The 23,908-nt window shown below is 45.1% G+C and overlaps 1 protein-coding gene across 2 annotated transcripts in view; it reads left to right on the top strand.

The window, feature by feature from the left end:
* CCBE1 (collagen and calcium binding EGF domains 1) overlaps positions 1 to 23,908 on the top strand; it is a 262,268-nt gene that overhangs the window by 223,245 nt on the left and 15,115 nt on the right. For both annotated transcript variants that reach the window (XM_033238838.1, XM_033238846.1), the window contains 3 exons: positions 5,972 to 6,106; positions 8,681 to 8,833; positions 18,641 to 18,741. In XM_033238838.1, the coding sequence (XP_033094729.1) occupies positions 5,972 to 6,106; positions 8,681 to 8,833; positions 18,641 to 18,741 (389 nt within the window). The remainder of the gene's footprint in view (positions 1 to 5,971; positions 6,107 to 8,680; positions 8,834 to 18,640; positions 18,742 to 23,908) is intronic.

Genomic DNA, 23,908 nt, shown 5'->3' with positions numbered 1-23,908 from the left:
TAATTCTGTGGCATTATCTCATAGAGCACCATTTTTGATCAGTTAGAAGCAGATGAATCCCTCCCATTCATTGCTGTTTTCAGTGGAAGGATGGGACACTTCCTTGAATCATAGCTGTGACCTTTGAGAAAGCTGCCACAGGAAGGCTGGCTGGGAGTCGCCCCCATGTGATGGCTGATGTGGTCTTGAGTTTCTCTAAGCTGAATTTCTCTCTGCCAGTCAATTCTGTTGGTTATAGCATGATGAGTAAACCCACAAAAGTCACAATAATTGCATTTCTTTCTATATCAGCTTTTCTCAATCACCAGCTGTATCCTTGATGTTGCAGTTTGGCAGACTGCAAAGAAAATTAAGTTTTAGGCCCTTTCGTTCAAGATCTTATCTAAAGACCTTGCCCAACCTAATTAAAAACACATTGCATGGATACCACATACTTAGAGTTTCTTTCAGTGTTAGTGGTTTCAAACATCTAGGTCTTAAAACTAGTCTCCCTCATCCTAAAGAGACTACAGCACCTATAATTAACATAACCCAGAACTGAATATTTTCAGGAAAAGTGGTCACACATGCTGAAAGTTGTTTTGCCAGAGCTACTTCTCTGCTCTGTCGCTTTTTGCTAGAACACTTTTCATAGCAGATTTGTTTTAATCTGTGGGGAAAAGTCAGTGATTGTTTCTTTTACTAAAGATATCTTTAGTCATAATTGTTTCTATCACCAGAGAGTGCAAGGTACAAATGCAGGATTTCAGAAAATATTGTATATTAAGGTTCTCCAGAGAAATAGAACCAATTTTGATTTTGATTTTCTATGAATGGAGAGAGAGGGAGAGACTGAGACTGAGTGAGAGATTGAGACTTTTTTAAAGGGATTGGCTCATGAGATTGTGGAGATGCAAATCCAAAGTCTTCAGTGTAGGCTGGCAGGCAAGAGATCCAGGGAGGAGTTGCAGTTGGAGTCTGCTGGCCAGAAGTCCCCCTTAGATTGGCGGGGTGTTGGGGGGGAGGTCATGTTTTTTTCTGTTAAGACCTTCACCTGATTGGATGAGGCCCACACACATTATGGAGGGTCATCTGATTTACTCAAAGTCTACTGATTTCAATGTTAATCTCATCTAAAAATATCTTCACAGAAACACCTAGAATAACGTTTGACCTAATATTTGGATACTTTGGCCTAGCCAAGATGACACATAAAATTATCGCAAATCTACCCCTTGTCAGCTTGGCACCAATACACCTCTCCTTAAACCATACCTAATCTCCAGATAAAGGCAATAACAAAGTTGTATGTTCATCTGACATGCTACAACTATCCTGCATGAAACACATTAACCCTTTCCCCAGAAGAGGGTATGAAGTCCTGTGGCACTGGACTTTTCCAGCATCTCCTTGATATGCTTTAATGTAAATACTGTGATGTAAAGTTAACAGTATTTAAATACTGTGATATAAAGTCGCTACATCTTATGACATATGATAAGAGGATAAAAGAAGGAAGAAAACAAAGATTGGCATGCAGATGCACACGCACAAACACAAACATGGAAATAATCCATGGAAAGGTACGAAATACTCATTACAATTTACAGTGCTTTTTTTCTGTAACTTGTCACATGGTCGTAGCTGATATATGTAACCTGCCACCTTCTACTACCCAACCCATATTCCCTCTGCCCTCAGCAAGCACCTTGCCTGATCGTGGTTCTTTCTCTACCTGGTAAGGTGATCCACACCTTCATTCCTGAAGGATCTGAGACGTTAGCCCTGCCTGAATTGAGTTGTTTTCTTTTGTTGGCTTTTTAATCACAGGGTGTGACAATTACTAAGGGACTACCTAAGGTGTTTCTGGTGTTCCAGAAAAATTTCCTTCCCTCTGTCGTGGAGTAACAGTACAATTTCCCCTTGGTAGCCAGGATCAGTCACCCCAGCTGACACAATAACTCCCTTTTTTGCCTGCTGATGCCAAGGCATGAGGAGACCAAAGTGGCCGGGTGGCACCTTAATTTTCAGTTCAATGGAATCATTTTTGCCTCTGTTGCTGGAAGTATTCCTCCCGTTGAAACTAAGCCCTCCAGGCCAATATAACATAAAGTTACAGGAACAGGAAGCAAAAATTTTGCCAGTGGATCAGTAGGGGTAACAGTGAGTGGTGCCACTCCCATTTCCACCCTTGATTCTGGGACCTGTGAATCCTGGTTATGGGACAAACCATACCATATGTTGGATACTGATTCAGAGCATATATATCCTCCTGGTGAACCTTGCTCCAGACTAAATAGCTGGGTACCATGGCCTAGCCAAGCTGACCTGTAGCATTAACCATAACAGATGGCAAAAAGAAACTAGAATGTCTAAAGAAATATGTTAACTCGTGAGTGGAAGCTATAGTTTTTAAGCGTTGCTGCCTCATATTTGCTGCTCTAAGTCAGGAAGCCAATGGAGAATATTCTCCACTAAAATGAGGAAGTAAACTGGAAGAGAGAAAGATGTGGAAATATGATTTGGCTGTGTCCCCTCCCAAATCTCACATCGAATTGTAATAATCCCCACGTGTCAAGGGCAGGGCCAGGTGGAGATAATTGAATCATGGGGGCCGTTTACCCCATACTGTTCTCATGGTAGCGAATAAGTCTCACAAGATCTGATGGTTTTATAAATGAGAGTTCCCATGCACAAGCTCTCGTTTGTCTGCCACCATGTAAGACATGACTTTGCTCATTTGCCTTCTTCCATGATTGTAAGGCCTCTCCAGCCACATGGATCTGTGAGTCAGTTAAACCTCTTTCCTTTATAAATTATCCAGTCTCAGGTATGTCTTTATTAGCAGTGTGCGAACAGACTAATACATGTGGGATCCAGGAAACAGGAATCCAACACAAGAGAGAGGGAGGTGATGGGCATCCATAGGTTCATGGTGAATGCACATTCCTGGATGCAGCTACAGGCTGGGTGTGGTACTGGTAATCCCAGCACTTTGGGAGGCTGAGACAAGAGGATTACCTGAGGAGTTCAAGACCAAGAGTAGTAGCTGCCATGCAGCAGACCTACAGAGTCCTAATTAGAGCAAGTTGAGATTAATTTGAAAAAATGTCTATAAGAAGAGATTTGCAAAATTGAGGGGATCTCTGGTGATGAATTAGTGATGAATTTGTAGAGAACTGAATATGTAGATTGAAGTTGTCCAGAAACAGAGCCTTCGCCACTTATTTAACAGAAAGCAATTAATATGAAGAACTGCTAACTAGTAATTGAGAACCAAAAATGCGAAAGGAAAACTAAGTATCATTGAGGTAACAACTGCAGGAAGCAGCTACCGCCTCTAGGCTAGGGAAACAAAGAGAAGATATTGACCCAGTGAAAACTTAGAAGTTGGGAGGACCCAGAACTCTGAGGAAGAGGTACTGACTAGCAAGCCCTATTTCTCAGAACCTAGAGGAAGTTACTAGTGCATCTGGGACCCAGACCTTGGAGGCGGGGCTACCAGATGGCTGGCTGGTGCTGATGTCTCTGAAATGGGATACAGTGAGGCTGATTTTTGCAAGTGTTAGGAAAAATTCAAGCTAGATTTTACTGCTACTGTATTCTTTTTGGTAGACATGGGATCTCACTATGTTGCCCAGGCTGGTCTTGAACTCCTGGCCTCAAGTCAGCCTCTCACCTCAACCTCCAGAGGTGGCACATGCCACCATGCCCAGCTTGCAGCTGCTATTGAAACAATCTGCTAGTGGGATGGAAGAGAAAGGTTGATATTAGGCTTTCATGAATAGGAATCTCAGGAAGTAAAACAGAAAAAGGCCGATATCCCTTCTTCCTCTTCCAGCCTCCCTGTTTCTGTCTGTGTCTCTATGTGTGTCACTGTCAGAAACTAAGAGGTTGGCAGCTGACAAAGGAATGTGGACTCCAGAGCCCAAGTCACAAAGTAGCCCATAGAAGAAGAAGGTGGGTGTTTGAAGCTAAGAGAGAAAGTTCAGTAACTGGCACCCCAAAAATATAAAAGATAATTCTTTTAATTCCAGAGAAGATAAAAAGGTCCTCAAGAAGGTACAAGTAATTCAAGCATACTTTCAGGTTCAGCAAAGAATAGCTTTTATGTTGTTATTATGGTACAAATACTAAAGATTATCACATCAAAATTTCATCATAACTATATTGGCCAGATGGAGGGAATAGAAAGTTACGGGTATGACTGCAGGGGACAGGAGGCCTTGAAAAAATTCAATGCATCTCCTCTGTTACTGGAAGTCATTAGAGAGGATTTAAAATAAAAATAAAGAAGCAATGCAAGTCAGCTATTTAGAGATGCAGAAGTGAGTGTAGAAAGAATCAGCTAGAAGAGTTGGAAGCGGTTCCTCAGGGAAGCAGGAATGGTAGGAGAGACAGGGAACTGCCTTGTTAGGCACCATGATCAACTCAAACACGTTGACAGCCTCTCTGTCTCCTTCTTCCCCTTCCCAGCTGCTGCGGAATGGTGGCAATAGCCACCAGGGAAGCTCACAGCCAGTTATGCCAGGATCATGCTCTCCAACATAAAGAGCACAGAACCTTGGCTGCCTAGAGGTGATGCCAAGTGGAGGAAATGTGTAGCTAGAGACAGTTTGCAGGGTTGGTCAGAACACCATGCAGGCAAAGCAGGCCTGAAATCACAATCATGGGAAGGAGTATTTTACAAGGGCAGCTTTCCAGGTCATTGTGAGAATGGCACAATACTTGTCACACAAATCCTCCCTGCATCAGGAGCTGACAGCCCACCCGTTCACCTTCGTATGTGGTGGAGCAAAGCCAGACTCACTCGGTGTCCAAGGATAGTTTATCTGTCAGCACCTGGAGGAGATAGTGCAAGGATTAATGAGGTGCTGGCTCCGGTCTGGGAGTCAGTGTTGTGCCTGAGCTACTGAATTAGAGCCAAAGTCCCTTCAGAGGCTCATTACATATCAGTTCCTGGGAACTGAGAGGAGCAGATGCCCTAATTCTTTATGAGTAGCAGTGTATCCACCTCAGTTTGCACAGGCTGAGGACTGGAAAGAGACCACTAACCATTCGAACTCACCCAATCCCTTCTCAGCATGAGAGATCAAACCCCCAGGATGCACACTTATACGGTATACACATATAAGTATCAGCTCTCTTATAAGTCATGCACATTTCTATTACACAGTGATATGGTTTGGCTGTGTCTCCACCCAAATCTCATCTTGAATTGTAGCTCCCATAATTCCCACGTGTCATGGGAAGGACCTGGTGGGACGTAATTGAATCATGGGGCGGGTCTTTCCCATGGTGTTCTCATGTTAGTGAATAAGTCTCACAAGATCTGATGGGGAGCTCCCCTGCACACACTCCCTTGCCTGCTGCCATGTAAGAAGCAACTTTGCTCCTCATTTACCTTCAGCCATGATTGTGATGCCTCCCCAGCTATGTGGAACTGTGAGCCAATTAAACCTCTTTCCTTTGTAAATTACCCAGTCTCAGGTATTAGCAGCATGAGTCCAGACGTGTGTACACAAAGTCCCCTTCCTACCTCTCTGAGCCTGCCTGACTTCCAGCCCTTCCTCCCATATGATGACCCTAGCGCCTGTCCCCCCAGCTGGCCTTTGTTTAGTATTCTGCTGGGTGGAGTCCCCTGCCTCCACAGCAGTTGATGAACAAGACAAAACAGCACCCCACCCCCGAGGGAATCCGCAAGTCTGGCCCTCTTAAGAGTCTTTTCTCTCTGGATAGTGACAAAGACCAAAGGATGATGAGGCGACCTGGGGGAAAATCACGAGTGATGTGATGCCGTGTATGTTACCCATTGCAGTACTCTTAGAAGGTGCCCCACAGCCCGAAAGAGTTCCTGTCCTTCTAAGTGTATCTGTCCACACTTTACATGTGCCCTTGAGCAGAGCCCAGCCCAGAAAGTCCTTTCCAGGCCAGGGCCAGGTTACCCCGCCTCCTCCTGTGGTTGACGTGAGCTCTCACTTTGCTTTTTCAGATTACGACGTTTGTGCAGAGGCTCCCTGTGAACAGCAATGCACAGACAACTTTGGCCGAGTGCTGTGTACTTGTTATCCGGGATACCGATATGACCGCGAGAGACACCGGAAGCGGGAGAAGCCATACTGTCTGGGTGTGTTGGGAATGTGCTTTGTTTCCAGCTTCTGAATATGTGCCTTGTTCAGATGGTTCTGTCCTTGGTTGGACCCTTCAGTTCTCGTACTTGTTGGGTGAAGTTGTGTTTGGTATTATCCTAGGGATAGCTTATCACTGCCCTTCATCACAATTACTAAAACCAACTAGGCCCAAGGAATTCTTCCGGGATCTGGTACAGTGAGGTCCTAATTGGCAGTGAGACATAAGAGCAGGAGAAGGGGAACATGCCCAAATATACACTGGAATAATGTAAAACAGAGTATAAGTGGTCAGAAACGTAAAAACGCAGACAGAACAAAACAAGAATAAACATTCTCTTAGAAGAGGATTGGGGAAAAAAGGAAGTAGCCATATGGCAGACAGGTTGGGAGGAAGTTGGAGGGAGCTGAAGCCAGCCACCTGGGCTGCAGCTGAGCAGAGCCTGCGCCATCCATGGCACCAGCCTGTTTACTGTCGCCCTCACGAACTGGCTGTCCCAGCCGTGCATTCCTTGAGGTTCTAAGGCAGCTTTATGGCTCATTTTCCTCTGGAACTATGTGTCTGAAAGTGTGGTCAGTTCATAGCTAACCTGAGAAACATCTGGGGTCCTCATTTAGGAAAAAAAAAATCCTGGCCTTTTCTCCACACCTAGTGAATCACAACTCTGAGAGTGGGTCCACACATGCATATTTACACCAATGCCTCTAATGATTCATAGGCATGGTGAGATTTAAGAATCAGCTGGGGGATGAACTGCAGAGACTGGCAGGTAGACCTACATGGGAAATAAACCAGCTGTCATGAGCATCCCTCTTTCTCTAGCCTAGCAGGGGCTCTAGGGAGCACCATTTCTGAGAAGTTCCAACTGTAGGTCCTCTGGTTTCTCCCTGTCAGCATTTGGGAATGGTGCCCCACAATGCCAGAGAATGGGATTGTGACTCCCAAGTGAATGGAGCAGGGATCTCTGGCCTCTCCTGCAGAGAGAGGCACAGGCCATTCCATGAGGCTCAGGTCCCAGGCACAAGGCTCTTACTTCAGTTTATAGCAGCTCGTGAACCCTATTCTTTATGTATTTATTCTTGAGACAGGGTCTCACTCTGTTGCCCAGGCTGGAGTGCAGTGGTATGATCATGGCTCACTGCAGCCTCGACCTCCCATGCTCCTGCGATCCTCCCACCTGAGCCTCCTGAGTAGCTGGGGCTATAGGCATGCCACTACACCCAGCTAATTTTGTTCATATTTTATAGAGATGGGATTTTACTATGCTGCCCAGGCTGGTCTGGAACTCCTGGACTCAGCCTCCTGTCTTGGCCCCTGAAAGCACTGGGATTACAGGCATGAGCCACCACACCCAGCCCCTGTTCTTTTTGTTTGGGGGCTTGGGTACCAGCAGAACTTGCCTTCTACTAAGAGTTCTTTTTCTATCTCTAATATCAACTTAATCTCCTCTCTCTCTGGGCAGTACAGGCAGCATCACAGGTGGGTTTAGGGCAGGGACACCTGGGGAAAGGCAGTGAGCCTGAGGAATTGCAGAGGAGGATGCAGCTGCAACATCCAGTCCACAGATGACCTAGTTGGTACTGCCAGGGGAGCGTCCAGAAGACCACCCTTCCCTCAGCATATACAGGGACTGGGTCACTGGCAGCTTGTGCAGGGAGTGGCTAGGAAGTTGTTGCCATCCTCAAGTTCAGGGCTGGCCTCTGTCTGCCCAGCACATGTGCACAGTCTGGGGCTGCATGCCACGGTTCCCACCTACTGCTACCCACTGTCTTCAACCAGTGAACAGGAAATGAAGTTGGGCCTCCCACTGTCCTCGTGGTGGGAAACGTTTTTGTTTCCACCATGCAGCAGGGGAGCAAGTCCATGATGTGCATAGTTAACATGGGCTCTTCATGGGGACTTGTTTGGTGGTCCCATGGCTCATTTCCACAGCTCATGAGGGGTCTGTCTGAGTTCCTGATGAGGCAGACATTTTCTGGGGAAGACTCTTTCCATTAGACCCATTATGACTATTTTCTTTTATTAGAAGTATCTTTTCCCAGGTGCGATCGTGGCTTTTAACTGGGAGGGGACCATTCCTAAGTGACCTGTGGGTCACCATCATGCTGTTTGGAACCTACACCATAAAGGGAAACTTAAAAATCCTCAGCACAGTAGGGCACTCACAAAAAATCATCTCTATAATGTTTTCTTTTCTAAGTGAGTGTTGCCATTGGTGATCTCATTTTCATTTCTAAGTAGCCCTATGAAGTGTTTAGGGCAGGCTTCATTGTCATTGTTCCGTAAGTGAGATCTGAAGGCTAGCAGTCTAAGCCACATGTCTTGGGAGTGGCAGAGCCACAGCCAGGAACCCCATCACTGATCAGCCTGTAACAATGGCCAGTTGGCCAAAAGTGCGGTTTTTATGGATAGCCTACATTTCTAGCTCCCTGCTTTTAACCAGGCTTCTCTGATCAAGGTCAGCCCAAGTGTCCTTTGTTGTTATTAACAGAGAGGCCAAGCCCAATGTCACCTGTTATATTAGAAGTGAATTCTCAGAAACTGAGTATTCTCTACATTTGATTCAAACCAGATATTGACGAGTGTGCCAGCAGCAATGGGACGCTATGTGCCCACATCTGCATCAATACCTTGGGCAGCTACCGCTGCGAGTGCCAGGAAGGCTACATCCAGGAAGATGATGGGAAGACGTGTACCAAAGGAGACAAATATCCCAATGACACTGGTAAGTAAGGCAAGTCTAAATATCTCCCTAATTACATATTTTTGTATATTATATATATACCAGTTTGGGGGTTTATATATTATATAGATATGATAGAGAATTGCATATATAAATATAATTCTATGCTATATAATTTTATATACAATGTATACCACATTATGTTTAATGTCTAAAGTTTCCAAGTGCCTATATAAAATTATACACAGTTATTTATTGTATGAGTTTGTTCTCACACTGCTGATAAAGACATACCCAAGACTGGGTAATGTATAAAGAAAAAGAGGTTTAATAGACTCACAGTTCCATATGGCTGGGGAGGCCTCACAATCATGGTGGAAGGCAAAGGAGGAGCCAAGGTGCGCCTTACATGGCAGCAGGCAAGAGAGCATGTGCAGGGGAACTTCCCTTTGTATTAATAAACCATCAGGTCTCTGAGACTTATTCACAATCATGAGAGCAGCATGGGAAAGACCTGCCCCCATGATTCAACTACCTCCTACCAGGTCCCTCCTGTGACACATGGGGATTATGGGAGCTATAATTCAAGATGAGATTTGGGTGGGGACACAGCTAAACCATATCATGTAGTATATATATATATGTAGTTATATTTAATATATGTAACATATTTTTTATATATTTACTTAAGAGCACAATCAGGTACCTCAGAAGACAAGTGGACAGGAAGGGGCACATATACCAATGGTAAATGGGACCTAGGGAACAGAATATAAGTTCAAACTTCTAAAGAGAAAGAATAAGAGTGATGCCCATTAGCTCAAGGGTTGTAAGCTAGTGTGTACTGGAGGAAGCTCTCCACCAAGCTGAAGTGGTGTGCTCTTGGGGAAATCAGTAAGGCTTAGACATGTGTTTAGACAAACTAAGATGAGCAGAGAAGAGGCCAGAAACGCTGTGTTTTCCCAAAGAAAATGGGCTGAAATATAAATATGAAACATCTCCATGTAAGGCAACAGTCTGTATCCATGCTACTCAAAATATGGTCTATGGACAGGCAAGATTCATAATTGGATAAAAACAAAAATTGAGAGTGTTTAGAAATTTTTATATCAATCTGACGGAGGAATTTTGTTTAAATCCAAAAATTCATGCTTGCATTTTACATCTTATTTTTGTAGTGGTTCATCTTTGTGTTTCTCAGAAGTATCAGTCCACAGGCAGCTGGAAAATTTCTAAAAGCTGGGCCTTCAGCACAGAGCTGAGAAGCTGATTTACATTGTGTCAGCGACATTCAACTGAGATGTCTGGTCACTCGAGCATATGATCATCCTGAAGGTTGGGTTATTTCCTTATTTGAGTTCAGAGGAGAAAAGAAGAATGAGGCAGAGATGAAAAGGGGAGGGATGGGGAAAGAGGAAAGAGAGAAGAAGAAAGAGAGCCCCTAAACTAATATCGATGCTTCAGGCAATGCCTTGATCATCAAAATACCACTACATGCCTATGTGAAGCAACTCTGGTCCCTCTGCCAAGTTGTCAGTGCCAGCCTAGCCACGAAAATGTAGGATTTTAGCCTAAATGTCAAGGGCCTTTCTGGTCAGGGTGAACTTTGAAGCAAAATGGACTCCATTGACAATGGCTGGCAGAACCAGTTCCCAGGGGAGAAAGCCCGCAGCCACTTAGAGGGCTTGAGGCTGGTGCCACACAGTCACCAGCTCCTGTATCCACTACTTGTGTCCCAGGAAGCTGCTGACCTCTTCCCTAAGCCTAGGGCTTAGCTCTTCTCTACTTCCCTCAGGAAGGGAAGGTGGCTGGAGCTCTGTTGGCTAGGTCTGGACCTTCCTTGGGAGTTCCTAGAACAAATCACACCCAAAATTATTAAGAAACCTACGAACACATCACAAGTGATGGTATCCTGAAAAACAGTTTAGAAAATCTCAACTTAGCATCAAAGATCTTAGCTCTGGGGCCATGATAAGCCATCTGGTCAACTTTCAGGCAAGGATGTTGATATCAGCAGATGAAGCAGCCAGAGTTCAGGGAGAAGTGATTTTCTGTAGACTGCATAGCATCTGATGAATGGAAGTAGGATAGTACCTTCCATTCTGCCATATTGAGAGACAGTTACAGGTGACTATAATGAGGGATGTCCTGTTTAATCAAGAGCATTCTGCTGGTTATATCATTGAGCCTTACTGTAACACAAAACGCATTGCAAAAGATGACACTTGGCTGGGGACGGTAGCTCAGGCCTATAATCCCAGCACTTTGGGAGGTTGAGGCAGGCGGAACACTGGAGGTCAGGAGTTCAAGACCAACCTGGCCAACATGGTGAAACCCCATCTCTACTAAAAATACAAAAAATTATCTGGGCGTGGTGGCAGGCACCTGTAATCCCAGCTACTTGGGAGGCTAAGGCAGGAGAATCGCTTGAACCTGGGAGGCGGAGGTTGCAGTGTGCTGAGATCACACCATTGCACTTGGCCTGGACAACAAGAGCAAAACTCGGTCTCAAAAAAAAAAAAAAGATTACACTTCTCTGGGAATCCTCTCCTCTTTCTTTTCCGTCAACATCCTTCCCCAAATGTAGCAATTGCAAATCGTCTTTAAAAGGGAAACCTGCTATGACTCCACTAAGGATGCTCTGCAGCAGGACCCTTCTAAAAGAATCGCTCAGGATTTTCAGTAATTTGTCTCCACTGAACTTATCAACTATGCACAAAGGACTAGCATTTGATTTTATATTTTAGTAAAACAAAATTCAAACACCAGTAACCAGAAATATTTGAGGGTAGAAACTCAAGGGTAGAGAGAAGGGTAGAGGCAAGCAATTCATACACGTAATTAAAATTATGAGAAAGGACAGGCCATTGTATGCCCTGAACATTAAAGTCATAATTGGAGAGATTGGACTGCTGGGAAGGTGGGGGCTGGCTTTGATGGTTCTGGCAGAAAAAAAAAAAAACAAAAAACAAAGCCTCCACTCTTCAGCAGTATGGCCCAGCAAGGGCCAGTGGTGGTGGGGAAGGGGATCATTTCTTTAATGGCTGTGATGCAGTGGAAAGTTCCTAGGCTTGGGAGTTTGAAGTAATACAGAACCAAAGTTGGTTCAGTATTAACTGAGCAATAATGAGCAGGTCTCTGGGCCTCAGTTTCCTTATCTGTAAATGAGAAGTTTGAACTATATGAGCTTTGAAGACCCTTTCACCCTTTCAAATAATTTTCACAATTTGGTGTGATTTAGCATAAGTGATACAAGCCCTGTGATTCCATGTGCAGGCCTCATTTTTTAATTTAATTTAATTTATTTATTTATTTATTTGAGACAGAGTCTCCTCTGTTGCTCAGGCTGGAGTGCAGTGGCTCAATCTCTGCTAACTGCAACCTCTGCCTCCCAGGTTCAAGCGATTCTCATCCCTCAGCCTCCCAAGTAGCTGGGATTACAGACGTGCGCCACCACGCCCGGCTAATTTTTGTATTTTTAGTAGAGACGGGGTTTCACCATCTTGGCCAGGCTGATCTCGAACTCCCGATCTCAGGCAATCCGCCTGCCTCGACCTCCCAATGTGCTGGGATTACAGGCGTGAGCCGCAGCACCTGGTCCAGGCCTCGTTTCTTAGTCCTCCATGTAAGTACTGAGATTTAGAAACATGCCCAGCCTCAACAACTTCTAAGCAGAGGACGTTCCTCAAAATATCTAAAAGATGAATTATTAAACATCCAAGCATTCAATTCAGCAATAAGAAATGTCAGAGGCCAAAAGAGCCCCACATTCCAGAACATCAGAAGCCAGGAAGCATTTTCATCTGTTTTGGACTAATTAGTAAGCTCAATATTTCATATTTCATGGTCGTTTTTTGTGAATTGAGAGTGATTATTGAGTATAACCACATGTGATCTGAAATCATCTCTTCCTCCTCGGTTTTCCTTTTTAACTTTGCATTATCTAATGCCTGTATTGTTACAATCGGAGGAATTTGAAATCAAACACAACCTCAGCTCGTTTTTAAGAATCCAGGGGGAGAGAAGGGAGGCTGGCCTCAGGACTGCCTCTGAGACTTGAGAGGTTGCAATCCACTGGCTCCGGGCTCAGTGAGACAAGCTGTCTGGCTAATGGACATTCAGTCACTTTGATTTTCTCTTTGAAAATATGTAGCTGGAGCCAGTTTAGTCACCCCAGGGAGTCTGTAGCCTCAATAGGGAGACAAATTAAGGAAATGTTGGCTCCATAGTAATTAGCTTGCCAGTCTTTATTTTTCAACTTTTGTTTATTTTCTGATAACATGACCATGACCCCTGGCATCACTTATTACAGGGCAGTGTCAGATGGCCAGGTGTTTCATATTACTTTCTTTTTTTTTTTTTTTTTTTTTTTTTTTTTTTGAGACGGAGTCTCGCTCTGCCGTCCAGGCTGGAGTGCAGTGGCCGGATCTCAGCTCACTGCAAGCCCCGCCTCCTGGGTTTACGCCATTCTCCTGCCTCAGCCTCCCAAGTAGCTGGGACTACAGGCGCCCGCCACGTCGCCCGGCTAGTTTTTTTTTTGTATTTTTTAGTAGAGACGGGGTTTCACCGTGTTAGCCAGGATGGTCTCGATCTCCTGACCTCGTGATCCGCCCGTCTCGGCCTCCCAAAGTGCTGGGATTACAGGCTTGAGCCACCGCGCCCGGCCTCATATTACTTTCAAGCTCCACTAATCCATAGATCAGCGCTTCTCAACCTTGCAATTACCTGGGGAGCTTTTTTTTAAAATGCAGATACTGTTGCCTTGCAGTCCCTAGACGGGTGGTGTGCAGCAGAATTCATATTTTAAAAGCCCCCCAGGTGATTGTAATGTGCCTCCAGGGTTGGGCATTACAGCCAGAGCACAAATCTGCACAATCAACTTTTAAACACAAACATGTTTTGTTCATTTCTGACACTGCCCATATAAAATATTTCGGGAACACTGTTTGGTTTTTCTAAGATATCTGAAAGGCATTACAACTTCTAATGCTTAGGATAGACGTCCTGGTCAACTTCAGGAAAAATTAGAGCTTCTTGCCCCCATGTGGCTAATCAATAATATTGCACCTTTAAAATCTGAACAAGTTGAAGAAAAAGTGTTAAGCGATACCACCCCAGGCTTTTCCCAGAGGTGTGACCACAGCATTAGTTGAGAGGATTGAAAACATGCAGCGATATCTACCCCAATTTCTAAATAAACTGTTAATGTAGCATATGTGAGATTATTTATAGCTCCATGTTGACGTTGTAGACAAATTTCAAGGTGGATGTGAACCCCAAATCAGAGTAGGTTTTATGTTCCAGGTCTACGTATACAAAAGGCATGAGTCCTTGTTTATCTTTAAACCCTCGAGAGCTCTATTGAAAGGGTGATATAAGGTCCCAACCCCACATATCTAATTTTGTAGAGAACTGAATCATAGTAATACCAACAATAAATAGCATATAAATGAGTGCTATGAATAGAGCTCTTACCATAAGCTGGGCACTGTTCTGGGAACCTATGTATCTTATCACTCACTGGCTCCTCATAGCAGCTCCAAGTGATAGGTGCTGTTACCTTTTTACCGTTCAAAGAACGGGCATTCACAGAAACCATGACTTGTCCAATTTAAAAGGTACTAGGTAGCAGCAACTCCACCAGCTTCTACACTCCTTATTACCATGCTGTGTACTTCTGTGTCAGAGGAGCTTCAAGTCTTCTAGATAATGTTAATCTTGGTTCTCTGTGTTCTGATAATTCCACAACGGAACAGAAAACAGCCCAGGAATTTTCATGTAACAGGTCACTCAGCAGAGCTTCTGCCCTGGAGCCTGGCTGGCAGATAGCTCTCAGGTGTCCTCAACAGCATTCCCAATAGCAGGCTCACTGCATGCACCCACCCCTCCAGAACAGCCACTTGGGACCCAGTTGAGTTTGTGGTCTCTACACACAGCAATCTGAAAGACCTAAGGCAAGTTACTTTCTCTCTCTCTGGCTCTCACTCTCCTTTTCTACAAAAGAGATTGAATGAAAGATATGTTCTAACATTCCATGATCTAAATGAAATAGTCTAGAATCTGGTAAAGAATCGTGAAGCTGTCCAATTGCTTAATCACGTTAACACTTGGAAAATTTAACTGAGTATGTAAAAGTAGAAGTGGACAGAAACATGAGCTTTTAACTTTTGTTCATGGTGGCCCAGCTCTGCCGACAGGGCTAGATTCTTAAAGATGAACTGAAAAATTGTTAAACGGATATCCTCACTTATTTTACATTCTCAGTGCCTGACACAGGACCTAGCTAATAGCAGATGCTCCATAGATGGATGGGAGGAAGGGAAGGTTGGATGGATGGACGGATGGATGGATAAGTGGTTAAGAAGATGGAATGGATGGGAAGATAGATGGATGGATGGATGGATGGGTAGATGGAAGGAAGGAAGGAAGGATGGAAGGATAGATGGATAAGTGGTTAGGAAGATGGAATGGATGGGAAGATGGATGGAAGGATGGAAGGATGAATGGATGGATGGATGGTTGGATGGATGGATGGATGGACGGACAGATGGATAGATAAGTGGTTAGGAAGATGGAATGGATGGGAAGATGGATGGAAGGAAGGAAGGATGGATGGATGGAGGGAGGGAGGGATGGATGGATGGATGGATGGATGGATGGATTGACGGACAGACTAGATTGATGATGGTATTGTATAAATTGACCAGTAGATGAGATGGAATGGCTGAAAGACTGGTTGGGAAAGATGGATGTCATTTATCTGTCCTTAGGTATTAACATAATAAACCTGGAGCCTGGGTCATCTTTTCATGCAAGAGCCCACCATTTCCTGCAGTCAGCACAACCAAAGTTAAGGTGTCTGCCCTTTACAACTAAGTATATTATTGTATGGAAACTTGCCTGCCTTACTCTGTTGGAGATTGAGCTAAATAGTTCTGGTTTTCAGGAGTATTCAAGCTCCATAGGATTATAAACTGGTACATTGAACAGGGATAAAAAACTCAAAGGAGACTCTCTGATTTGTGGAAAAGGTATTGGACTTAATTTCAGGACAACTCCATTCTAAACCCACCTCAGATACTTACTAGATGACCTTCAGGAAGTCGCCAGACCTCAGTTCCCTCATTTTGCTATTCATGTTAATACTGTTATTGTAGGGTTCTGGGATTATCATGCAAAGGAAATTTAAAGGGTTTGGTGAGCCTGAAAACTGCTAGGCATCCCCTCCCATCTACCTACAACCAAGCTCTGTGCTGAGGGTTTTCCATGCATTACCTTGCCCAGTCATCACAGCAGCCACATGTGGTGGGAATTGTAATTCCAGGGCTATGGTCGAGGCAAGTGGGGTTTGTGGAGGCCAAGTAACCTGCCCAAGGTCGCTGAGCCTATTCAGTGACAGAGATGGTACCTGCATCCAGAACAATGGGACTCAAGTTTGTACTGGTAATCAGTTCACTCTACCATCTCTGATACAAGACCTTCCCTATTCCCCCTTACTGCTCAGCTCATTGTCACACAGCTGCAGTGAGTCAAAACCATCCCTCCAGTGTGCCAATTGAAGGGAGTACAGGTGAGGAAGCTATGGGAATTCGCCTAGAAAACAGGCATTAAAAGGATGGCCCTGTTATGTTGGTTACACATAAAGTGGATTTTTTAAAACTGCCACTTTTGCAGAGATTCAAGTGTTTTTCTCCAATTACACATTCAAAACCTGCCTGAAGAGCTAGGTTGACACTGTATATTCAATAATTACACTGTTACTTGTGGCAACTCAACTACACAGCATGGCATCATTTGTGTCAACCTGCTGGCTTGAGAAATGTGTGCTTAGCTTGGGTGCTGTCAATACCAGGTCTCCCATGGTGCAGGGATGGCAGTGCAGCAGGTAAGCTCTGAAACTGCCTGCTGCTGTGTGCTGAGGGTGCACAGTCTGAGACCTCAGCTGCCAGATTGTCTCTGGGCCTGCTCACCTCCCAAAGGGCAGAAGCCCTGGTCACTGCATATGTCACCAGGGAGAGGACTGGGCAGCCGGGCTGTGTAAGGAAGGTTCGCCTACATGTGGGCTGCCCTCATGCCCATCTCTCCATCCATTCAAGTGTCCGTTTCCTAGGGTTGCCATAGGAAAACGCCACAAATTAAGTGGCTTAAACAGAAATTTGCCTCTGGTCTGAGGTTAGAAGTCCAAGGTGTCAGCAGCGTTGGTTTCTTCTAACAGCTGTGCAAGACAATCCATTCCATGCCTTTCCCTAGCACCTGGTCATCGGCAGGCAATTTTTGGTGTTCCTTGGCTTCCACTGCCTCTCACCTCCACCTTCGTCTTCACATAGCATTCTTCCTGTGTACAAGTTTCCCCTTTGTATAAAGACACCAATCATATTGGACTAGGATCCCACCCTACTCCAGTATAACTTCATCTTAACTAATTATATCTGAAATGATCCTGTTTCCAAATAAAGTCACATTCTAAAGCACTGGGAATCAGGACTTCCCGTGAATTGGCAAACAGGACACAATTCAACCTGTAACAATCCATTTCCCAAACATTTTGTGAGCATCCATTATGTGAGATACCAAGAAGTGAGCCTGGTTCTTAGGCAGCTTACACTCTGGCATGTGCCCTAAGATCCGCTCTCCAGGGAAGCCTAGAAGACCGGCCTGTGAGTGGGAGGGACACACAGTACATGCTGCCTGATTTTCAGACTTCTGTGGATTGAGAGCAGGCTTCATGGAACATTTGAGCTGCGTCTTGTTGGGATTCAACAAGTGGAGATAGAATAGAGGGCTTTGCAGAAGAGAGGAACAGTAAGAAGCAAATGATAGAGGCCAGGAAGCACAAGAGATGGTCACGCGTTACCGACTTCCCCAGTCTGCGTTCTAGATAGTCGTGGTTATTATGTCACACAAACAGCAAACCTGGCCCAATGCCAAAGGGCTGTTAAGCGAGGAGAGTTTATGCTTCCCTGGGTGTCAAACTGTCCTGCCTGCCCGAACAAAACTCCCTCAAGCTGGCACTTTCAGCCCACACTGCTGCCACCTTTGGCGCACACCTTGGCAGTCTGTGCAAGGTCCTCAGCAGCAAGGTGACCCAGCTGTCTGGTCTTCCCAGCATGCAGGCTTAAGTAGCCCATTCCAGTGCCAGGAAGAAGAGAGCTGTCTGTATTCTTGGCCAGATCACCATTTACTTCACCCAGTTTTCCTTTAGCAAAGAATGTTTTTACAAAAAGCCCATGGAGCACCTAATGTTCTACAGCTGGGGTTTGGGACCCTTTGCAGTGGATGGGCCCGACTGCCTTTCTATTGCTGTTGCGAATGGCCCCAGATGGGGTGGCGAAGTGTCTGGGGCATTTCCTATCCTGGCCTCAAGCATCAGTGAAGTCAGCTCCCAGCCCACTGCTGTGCTGCCTTTGAAGAACTGGATTAGCAGAGGTGATAAAGGCAACTCTGAGGCCCAGTGCCTGAGCTTGGGGAATATTTACAGTGTGTGAACATTAGCCCTTTCAGGGGAGTATAAATCGTGTCAGATTTATAGAGCCTGCCTTCTGGAAAAGCACCAATAAAAGGGCCATGGTACGCATTTTCACACATGAAAGGAAGATCAGGGTCTTCCTGGCATGTCTAAATAGGAACAGCTGAGCTCAACTTCTAGCAGCAACCCTCTCTCTTTGTCCCCCACTCTTCCCTGACCCTGGAGCGTGCTGGCAGGACCCGAGCTGAGCTGAGCTCCCACAGCTGAGCCCTCACATGTCCCGCTGTCAGCCGCTCTGTCCCTGGGACCACCCTTCCCGATGCTGTCTGAGTCTGGCTTGCATCCAGCCTCCCAGACAGGACTGAGCCCATCTCCTTTCTCAGGCCATGAGAAGTCTGAGAACGCGGTGAAAGCTGGAACTTGCTGTGCCACATGCAAGGAGTTCTACCAGATGAAGCAGACCGTGCTGCAGCTGAAGCAAAAGGTACGTGCCGCTGGGGTGGGAACGATGATGGGTGATGGAAGGAGGGCTTGGCCAAGGCCAGGTGGAAGGATATTTACAAATGATAAGAAAATAAATTATCCACATTGAGCATTCACGCAGTTGATGCCAGTGAGGTTTAGATGGATTTGGGATGCTTTGACCACCCTCAGAGCCATCCAAGGGGCAACAGGACACAATGATGGTGAGGGATTGCAGAGGCGATTATTAAAATCAACACTAGGTAAGAGACACGTGGCAAAGCCATAGAGAGGGTGAGCTATAGCTATTGCAACTTCTCATAAAATAAATTTCCAGCTGGGTGCAGTGACTCACGCCTGTAATCCTAGCACTTTGGGAGGCTGAGGCAGGTGGATCACCTGAGGTCAGGAGTTCAAGACCAGCCTAGCTAACATGGTTAAACCCCATCTCTACTAAAAAATACAAAAATTAGCTGGGCATGGTGGTGGGCACCTGTAATTCCAGCTACTTGGGAGGCTGAGGCAGAATTTCTTGAACCTGGGAGGCAGAGGTTGCAATGAGCTGAGACCACTCCATTGCACTCCAGCCTGGGTAACAGGAGCGAAACTCCAACTCAAAAAACAAATTTCCAGACGTGTCCTGGGAAAGACCTATGTGATTCTGTTTTATCTAAGATCTGTATATTATTTATGGAGAATATTGTCTCTATCAACTGCCATAAGCTGGTAAGGAATTTCTGCAGTAGCTTTCTTTTTCACTTTTAAAAATTATAGCCTGTGTCCTTTCTGAGCTCCCTGCACCTAGAAAAGCAGCCCTGTGGGAACTTCATGTCATCAAAGATGAGGGCCAATGCACTTTGTAAAAGGCTGTGTGAATGCTTGACAGTGTAACAGATTTCTAGTAACACCGTTCTGCTGTGAGTAATGCCCCAGGATGGATCTGGCGATCTAACTTCTTGAACAACTGTCCTGGACCCATATAAACAATACTTATTGTACCTAAGATGGCTTAATTTACTAGTTTGTCAGTGACTCAGAAATCACCCTTACACTGATGAAACATAATCTTCTTGGTTTGTTTAACTGCTTCCACTCAAGGCTCTTAGCGCATCAGAGAGGTGTATCTGCCCTGTTGAACTTTGGCATCCAGTGATTCTAAAGGGCTTGAGTGTAAACCTGAGATGGTATCTCTTTCCCATGTTCAACAAACATGCAGCAAGCCCATAATGAAAACCACAGCTACCAGTTCAGTAAATCAACAGGCTGAGAAGAGAAATGGTTTGCAGGCGTTTTTTTTACAACACTGACGACGTGATCTGCTTAACAGAAACATGTATATATCTGATGGATAATTATGAATAAAACATAGATTTAACCCTAAATAGCTTATGATCCTAATAGGAAGACTAGACAGAAAACCTTGTCTATCACGGTAAACACAGAGACATAAATAAATACATCCAACACAGATATCCCCAGTTTGAGCTTAGGTTGATGTTAGTTGTATTGAACAAACCCAGAGAAGGGTTCCAGGAAGAAGTAAGTTTGCATTTCATAAGCCGGAAGGGCTTGGGGCAGGCAGTTGATCAATATCTCCAGGTGTACCTCTCAAGACATAAAGCTGCCCTCCCTGGAAATAAATAAATAGATTATTTCCTTCCCTGGAAATAATCTATGTGCCTTAGGGAATTTATTTCCAGCCAAGATTAGGAACAAGGGGGCTAAGTATCACAAGTTGTTCAGAAATTCAGTTGCTAAATCAATGTGTGGTTTTCCCTTAACCTCCCTGCCATGTTTTTTTTGTGATGCATACAAATAAAAATGTTAAAAGAAGTGGAGAAACTGACATTGAAATACTTGTCACCCTCAAAGACCCTGCTGGAGAGCTACATAAAAATCCACAAGGTCATCTTAATACTCCAGTAACTCTTACGCAGTTGAGTTGGACTAGAGTCGTTCTACCTTATACCAAAATCTTTCTGCAAATGCACTGTGGCAATCCCAAGCTAATGCAGACTTTCATCGAATGTTATGAGGAGCAACTCATTTCTAAAGGTTCCTATTAGAATGTCTTGCATTCTACAGCCTAGAAAGCGATCCAGAATCACATTTAATTAGCACCATGACCCCGTGGAAAAGATACTGATGGTCTCAGAGAGGTGAAGTAACTGTCCAAGAGGGCAGGCCTAAAAACCTAGGTCCTCTCACTTCTACTCCTGTGCCGGTGTTTGGATTGTCAGTTGGTTTTTTGTTGTTGTTTCTTTGTTTTGTTTTGTTTTGTTTTTGAGACGGAGTCTCACTCTGTCGCCCAGGCTGGAGTGCCGTGGTGCGATCTCGGCTCACTGCAACCTCGGTCTCCCGGGTTCAAGCAATTCTCTGCCTCGGCCTCCCAGGTAGCTGGGATTACAGATGCCCACCACCACGCCAGGCCAATTTTTTTATATTTTTAGTAGAGACAGGGTTTCACCATGTTGGCCAGGATGGTCTTGAATTCCTGACCTCGTGATCCACCCGCCTTGGCCTCCCAAAGTGCTGGGATTATAGGCATGAGCCACCACGCCCGGCCTGGCAGTTGGTTTTTTTTTTTTTTTTTTTTTTTTTTGAGGCGGAGTCTCGCTCTGTCGCCCGGACTGGAGTGCAGTGGCCGGCTCTCAGCTCACTGCAAGCTCCGCCTCCCGGGTTTACGCCATTCTCCTGCCTCAGCCTCCCGAGTAGCTGGGACTACAGGCGCCCGCCACCTCGCCCGGCTAGTTTTTGTATTTTTAGTAGAGACGGGGTTTCACCGTGTTAGCCAGGATGGTCTCGATCTCCTGACCTTGTGATCCGCCCGTCTCGGCCTCCCAAAGTGCTGGGATTACAGGCTTGAGCCACCGCGCCTGGCCAGGCAGTTGGTTTTTAATGTCGTCTTGCTGCTGCTAATGCCGTTTGTTCACAAAAGAACATAGGACATCTGCCCAAATAAACATTAGCCAAGAAGGCAATGCCAGCAGTCCTAGACCATGGCCAACCCCACAGCATAAAATGCTGTTTAAACACGTTGAACCACACCACGAATGTCCAGTCAGCAACGTTCCAACCATTGGAAACACAACAGGTCATATGCCCTGGGTTCTAGCAGTCTGCAGGCAACAGGAAACTGAAAAGACCTATCACTGTTTAAATGAGCAACACTAAGCCATAATATCTAGGTATGCACAGTTGGGTGACATTTTTAAAAACACAGGAAGTGATTACTGTAAAAGGAAAGTGGTGACTTGTTGGGGAACAGAGGAGACTGATTGGGATGGGGCATGTGGAAGGAGGGGGTTTGGGGTGGCTGGCAAAGTTCTATTGATTGATTGGGGAATTCTTTAAAAGGGTGCTTACTTTTATTTTTAAGTTCTGGGGCACATGTGCAGGCTGGGCGGGTTTGTTACATAGGTTAAATGTGTGCCATGGTGGTTTGCTGCACCTAAAGGGGTGTTTGCTTTATAACAGTTTGCTAAGTGATATATTTGTGTTGTGAGGTTTCCAGGTTCTTTGCTTTATTTTGCAATAAAAACATGTTTTTAAATGCTGTATAGACTTCAGTGCCTCCACCTCCACCACTTCTTCTGTGGTGTGGGAAGAAAACAAGTGATGTGGTGAGAAAGGGAGAGTGTGGGGATAGAAGAGATGCCTGTCATTTCCCTTTCAGATGGGTCTCTGTCCCACAAGAGCACTTAAAATTAAGAGCCAACTCTCCTCTCCATTTTTTTTTTTTTTAAGTTGTTTGTATTCTAGCAGCAGGGACTATCAGATTTGAGAGTCAAATTGCTGCAGAGAGTCCCCCTGGGAAGGGAGACTCCAGAAAGAGAGGCCTGGCACTTACTGTCGTGTGGGGAAACCGTGCCAACGGTGTTAAATCAGCAAACAATGGCCGAATGGAGTAGGGCCAACAGTCAGGCCTGAGAATTTAGAGGCCCCTAAGATTTCAAGTGAGTAGATTTGCAACCCGATGGCTGCACTTGCTCGCTCTAGCACCACCTTTGCCTCAGGCGGTTATATGGCTTCTCAATAATTTGTGGTTTCCTCTGCTGCTCTGTAAAATGGGTCTTCCCAGGATTATTGGGAATCCATGTTAAAGTGACTGTAGACTCGGAGCAGTGGCTCATGCCTGTAATCCCAGCACTTTGGGAGGCCAAGGAGGGCAGATCACTTGAGGTTAGGAGTTTGAGACCAGTCTGGCCAACATGGTGAAACCCCATCTCTACTAAAAATATAAAAATTAGTTGGGTATGGTGGCAGGAGCCTGTAATCTCAGGTACTCGGGAGGCAGAGGCAGGAGAATCACTTGAACCTGGGAGGCGGAGGTTACAGTGAGCTGAGACTGCACCACTGCACTCCAGCCTGGGTGATGGAGTGAGACTCTGTCTTGAAAAAAAAATTTTTTAAGTAGGTTGCCACTTGGTTTAGTGGTTAGGAGCACAGAGTCTGGAAGCAGATTGGCTAAGTTTAAATTCTAGACCCACCATTTGCTGGCTGTGTGACTCTGGGTAAGTTACTTAACCTCTCTGTGCCTCAGTTCTACTTTTAAAAAAGGACAACATTAATACCTACTGCCTAAAGATTTTATGATAATCAAATGTTAATATTCACAAACGACTGAGAACAGTGCCATCCATCTAGAAAGAGCTCTACAAATGTTTAGCAAGTAAAAATATTATTTATTAGCACTCTACAAAATGCTTTACGAGAGGCATCTCACGGATTCATCCCAACGACTCTTTGAGGCAGAAGCTCTCTTACAAAGGCTAGTATGAGATGAATGATACATATAATTCCATTGACTGGAATCCAGGGGAAATGCAGACTCTTTTTACATTACAACAACCTTCCTCCCAAACTCCTAGCATCCCACAGCCCATCTTCTGCTGTGTTTATGCAGAAAGTGGGGCCAGAGATTCTGGACCTCTAAAGTACCAGTGCCTTCACTCTGCACTCATTCTGCTACCACACAAAGGAGCTGAAGGGAGCCAGGATGCAGCCACCCAGCAGGAGGTCAGCCGGGACACTGAGGTCAGCGTTTGCCACCTTACCTCGTAACTTTTACAAGAAGCCAAAATAAGCAAAGAGGACTGGGGGAAATAGGTGGGGAATAGGGGAGCATCTCTGGAGCCCATCTGTGTGCAGGTTTCATCCTGAGGTTCTGTTTACAAAATTTTGAATAT

Source organism: Trachypithecus francoisi, unplaced genomic scaffold, assembly GCF_009764315.1.
Source record: "Trachypithecus francoisi isolate TF-2019V2 unplaced genomic scaffold, Tfra_2.0 Contig01474, whole genome shotgun sequence".
Lineage (NCBI taxonomy): Eukaryota > Metazoa > Chordata > Mammalia > Primates > Cercopithecidae > Trachypithecus > Trachypithecus francoisi.
This window is presented reverse-complemented; position numbering and strand designations above follow the sequence as displayed.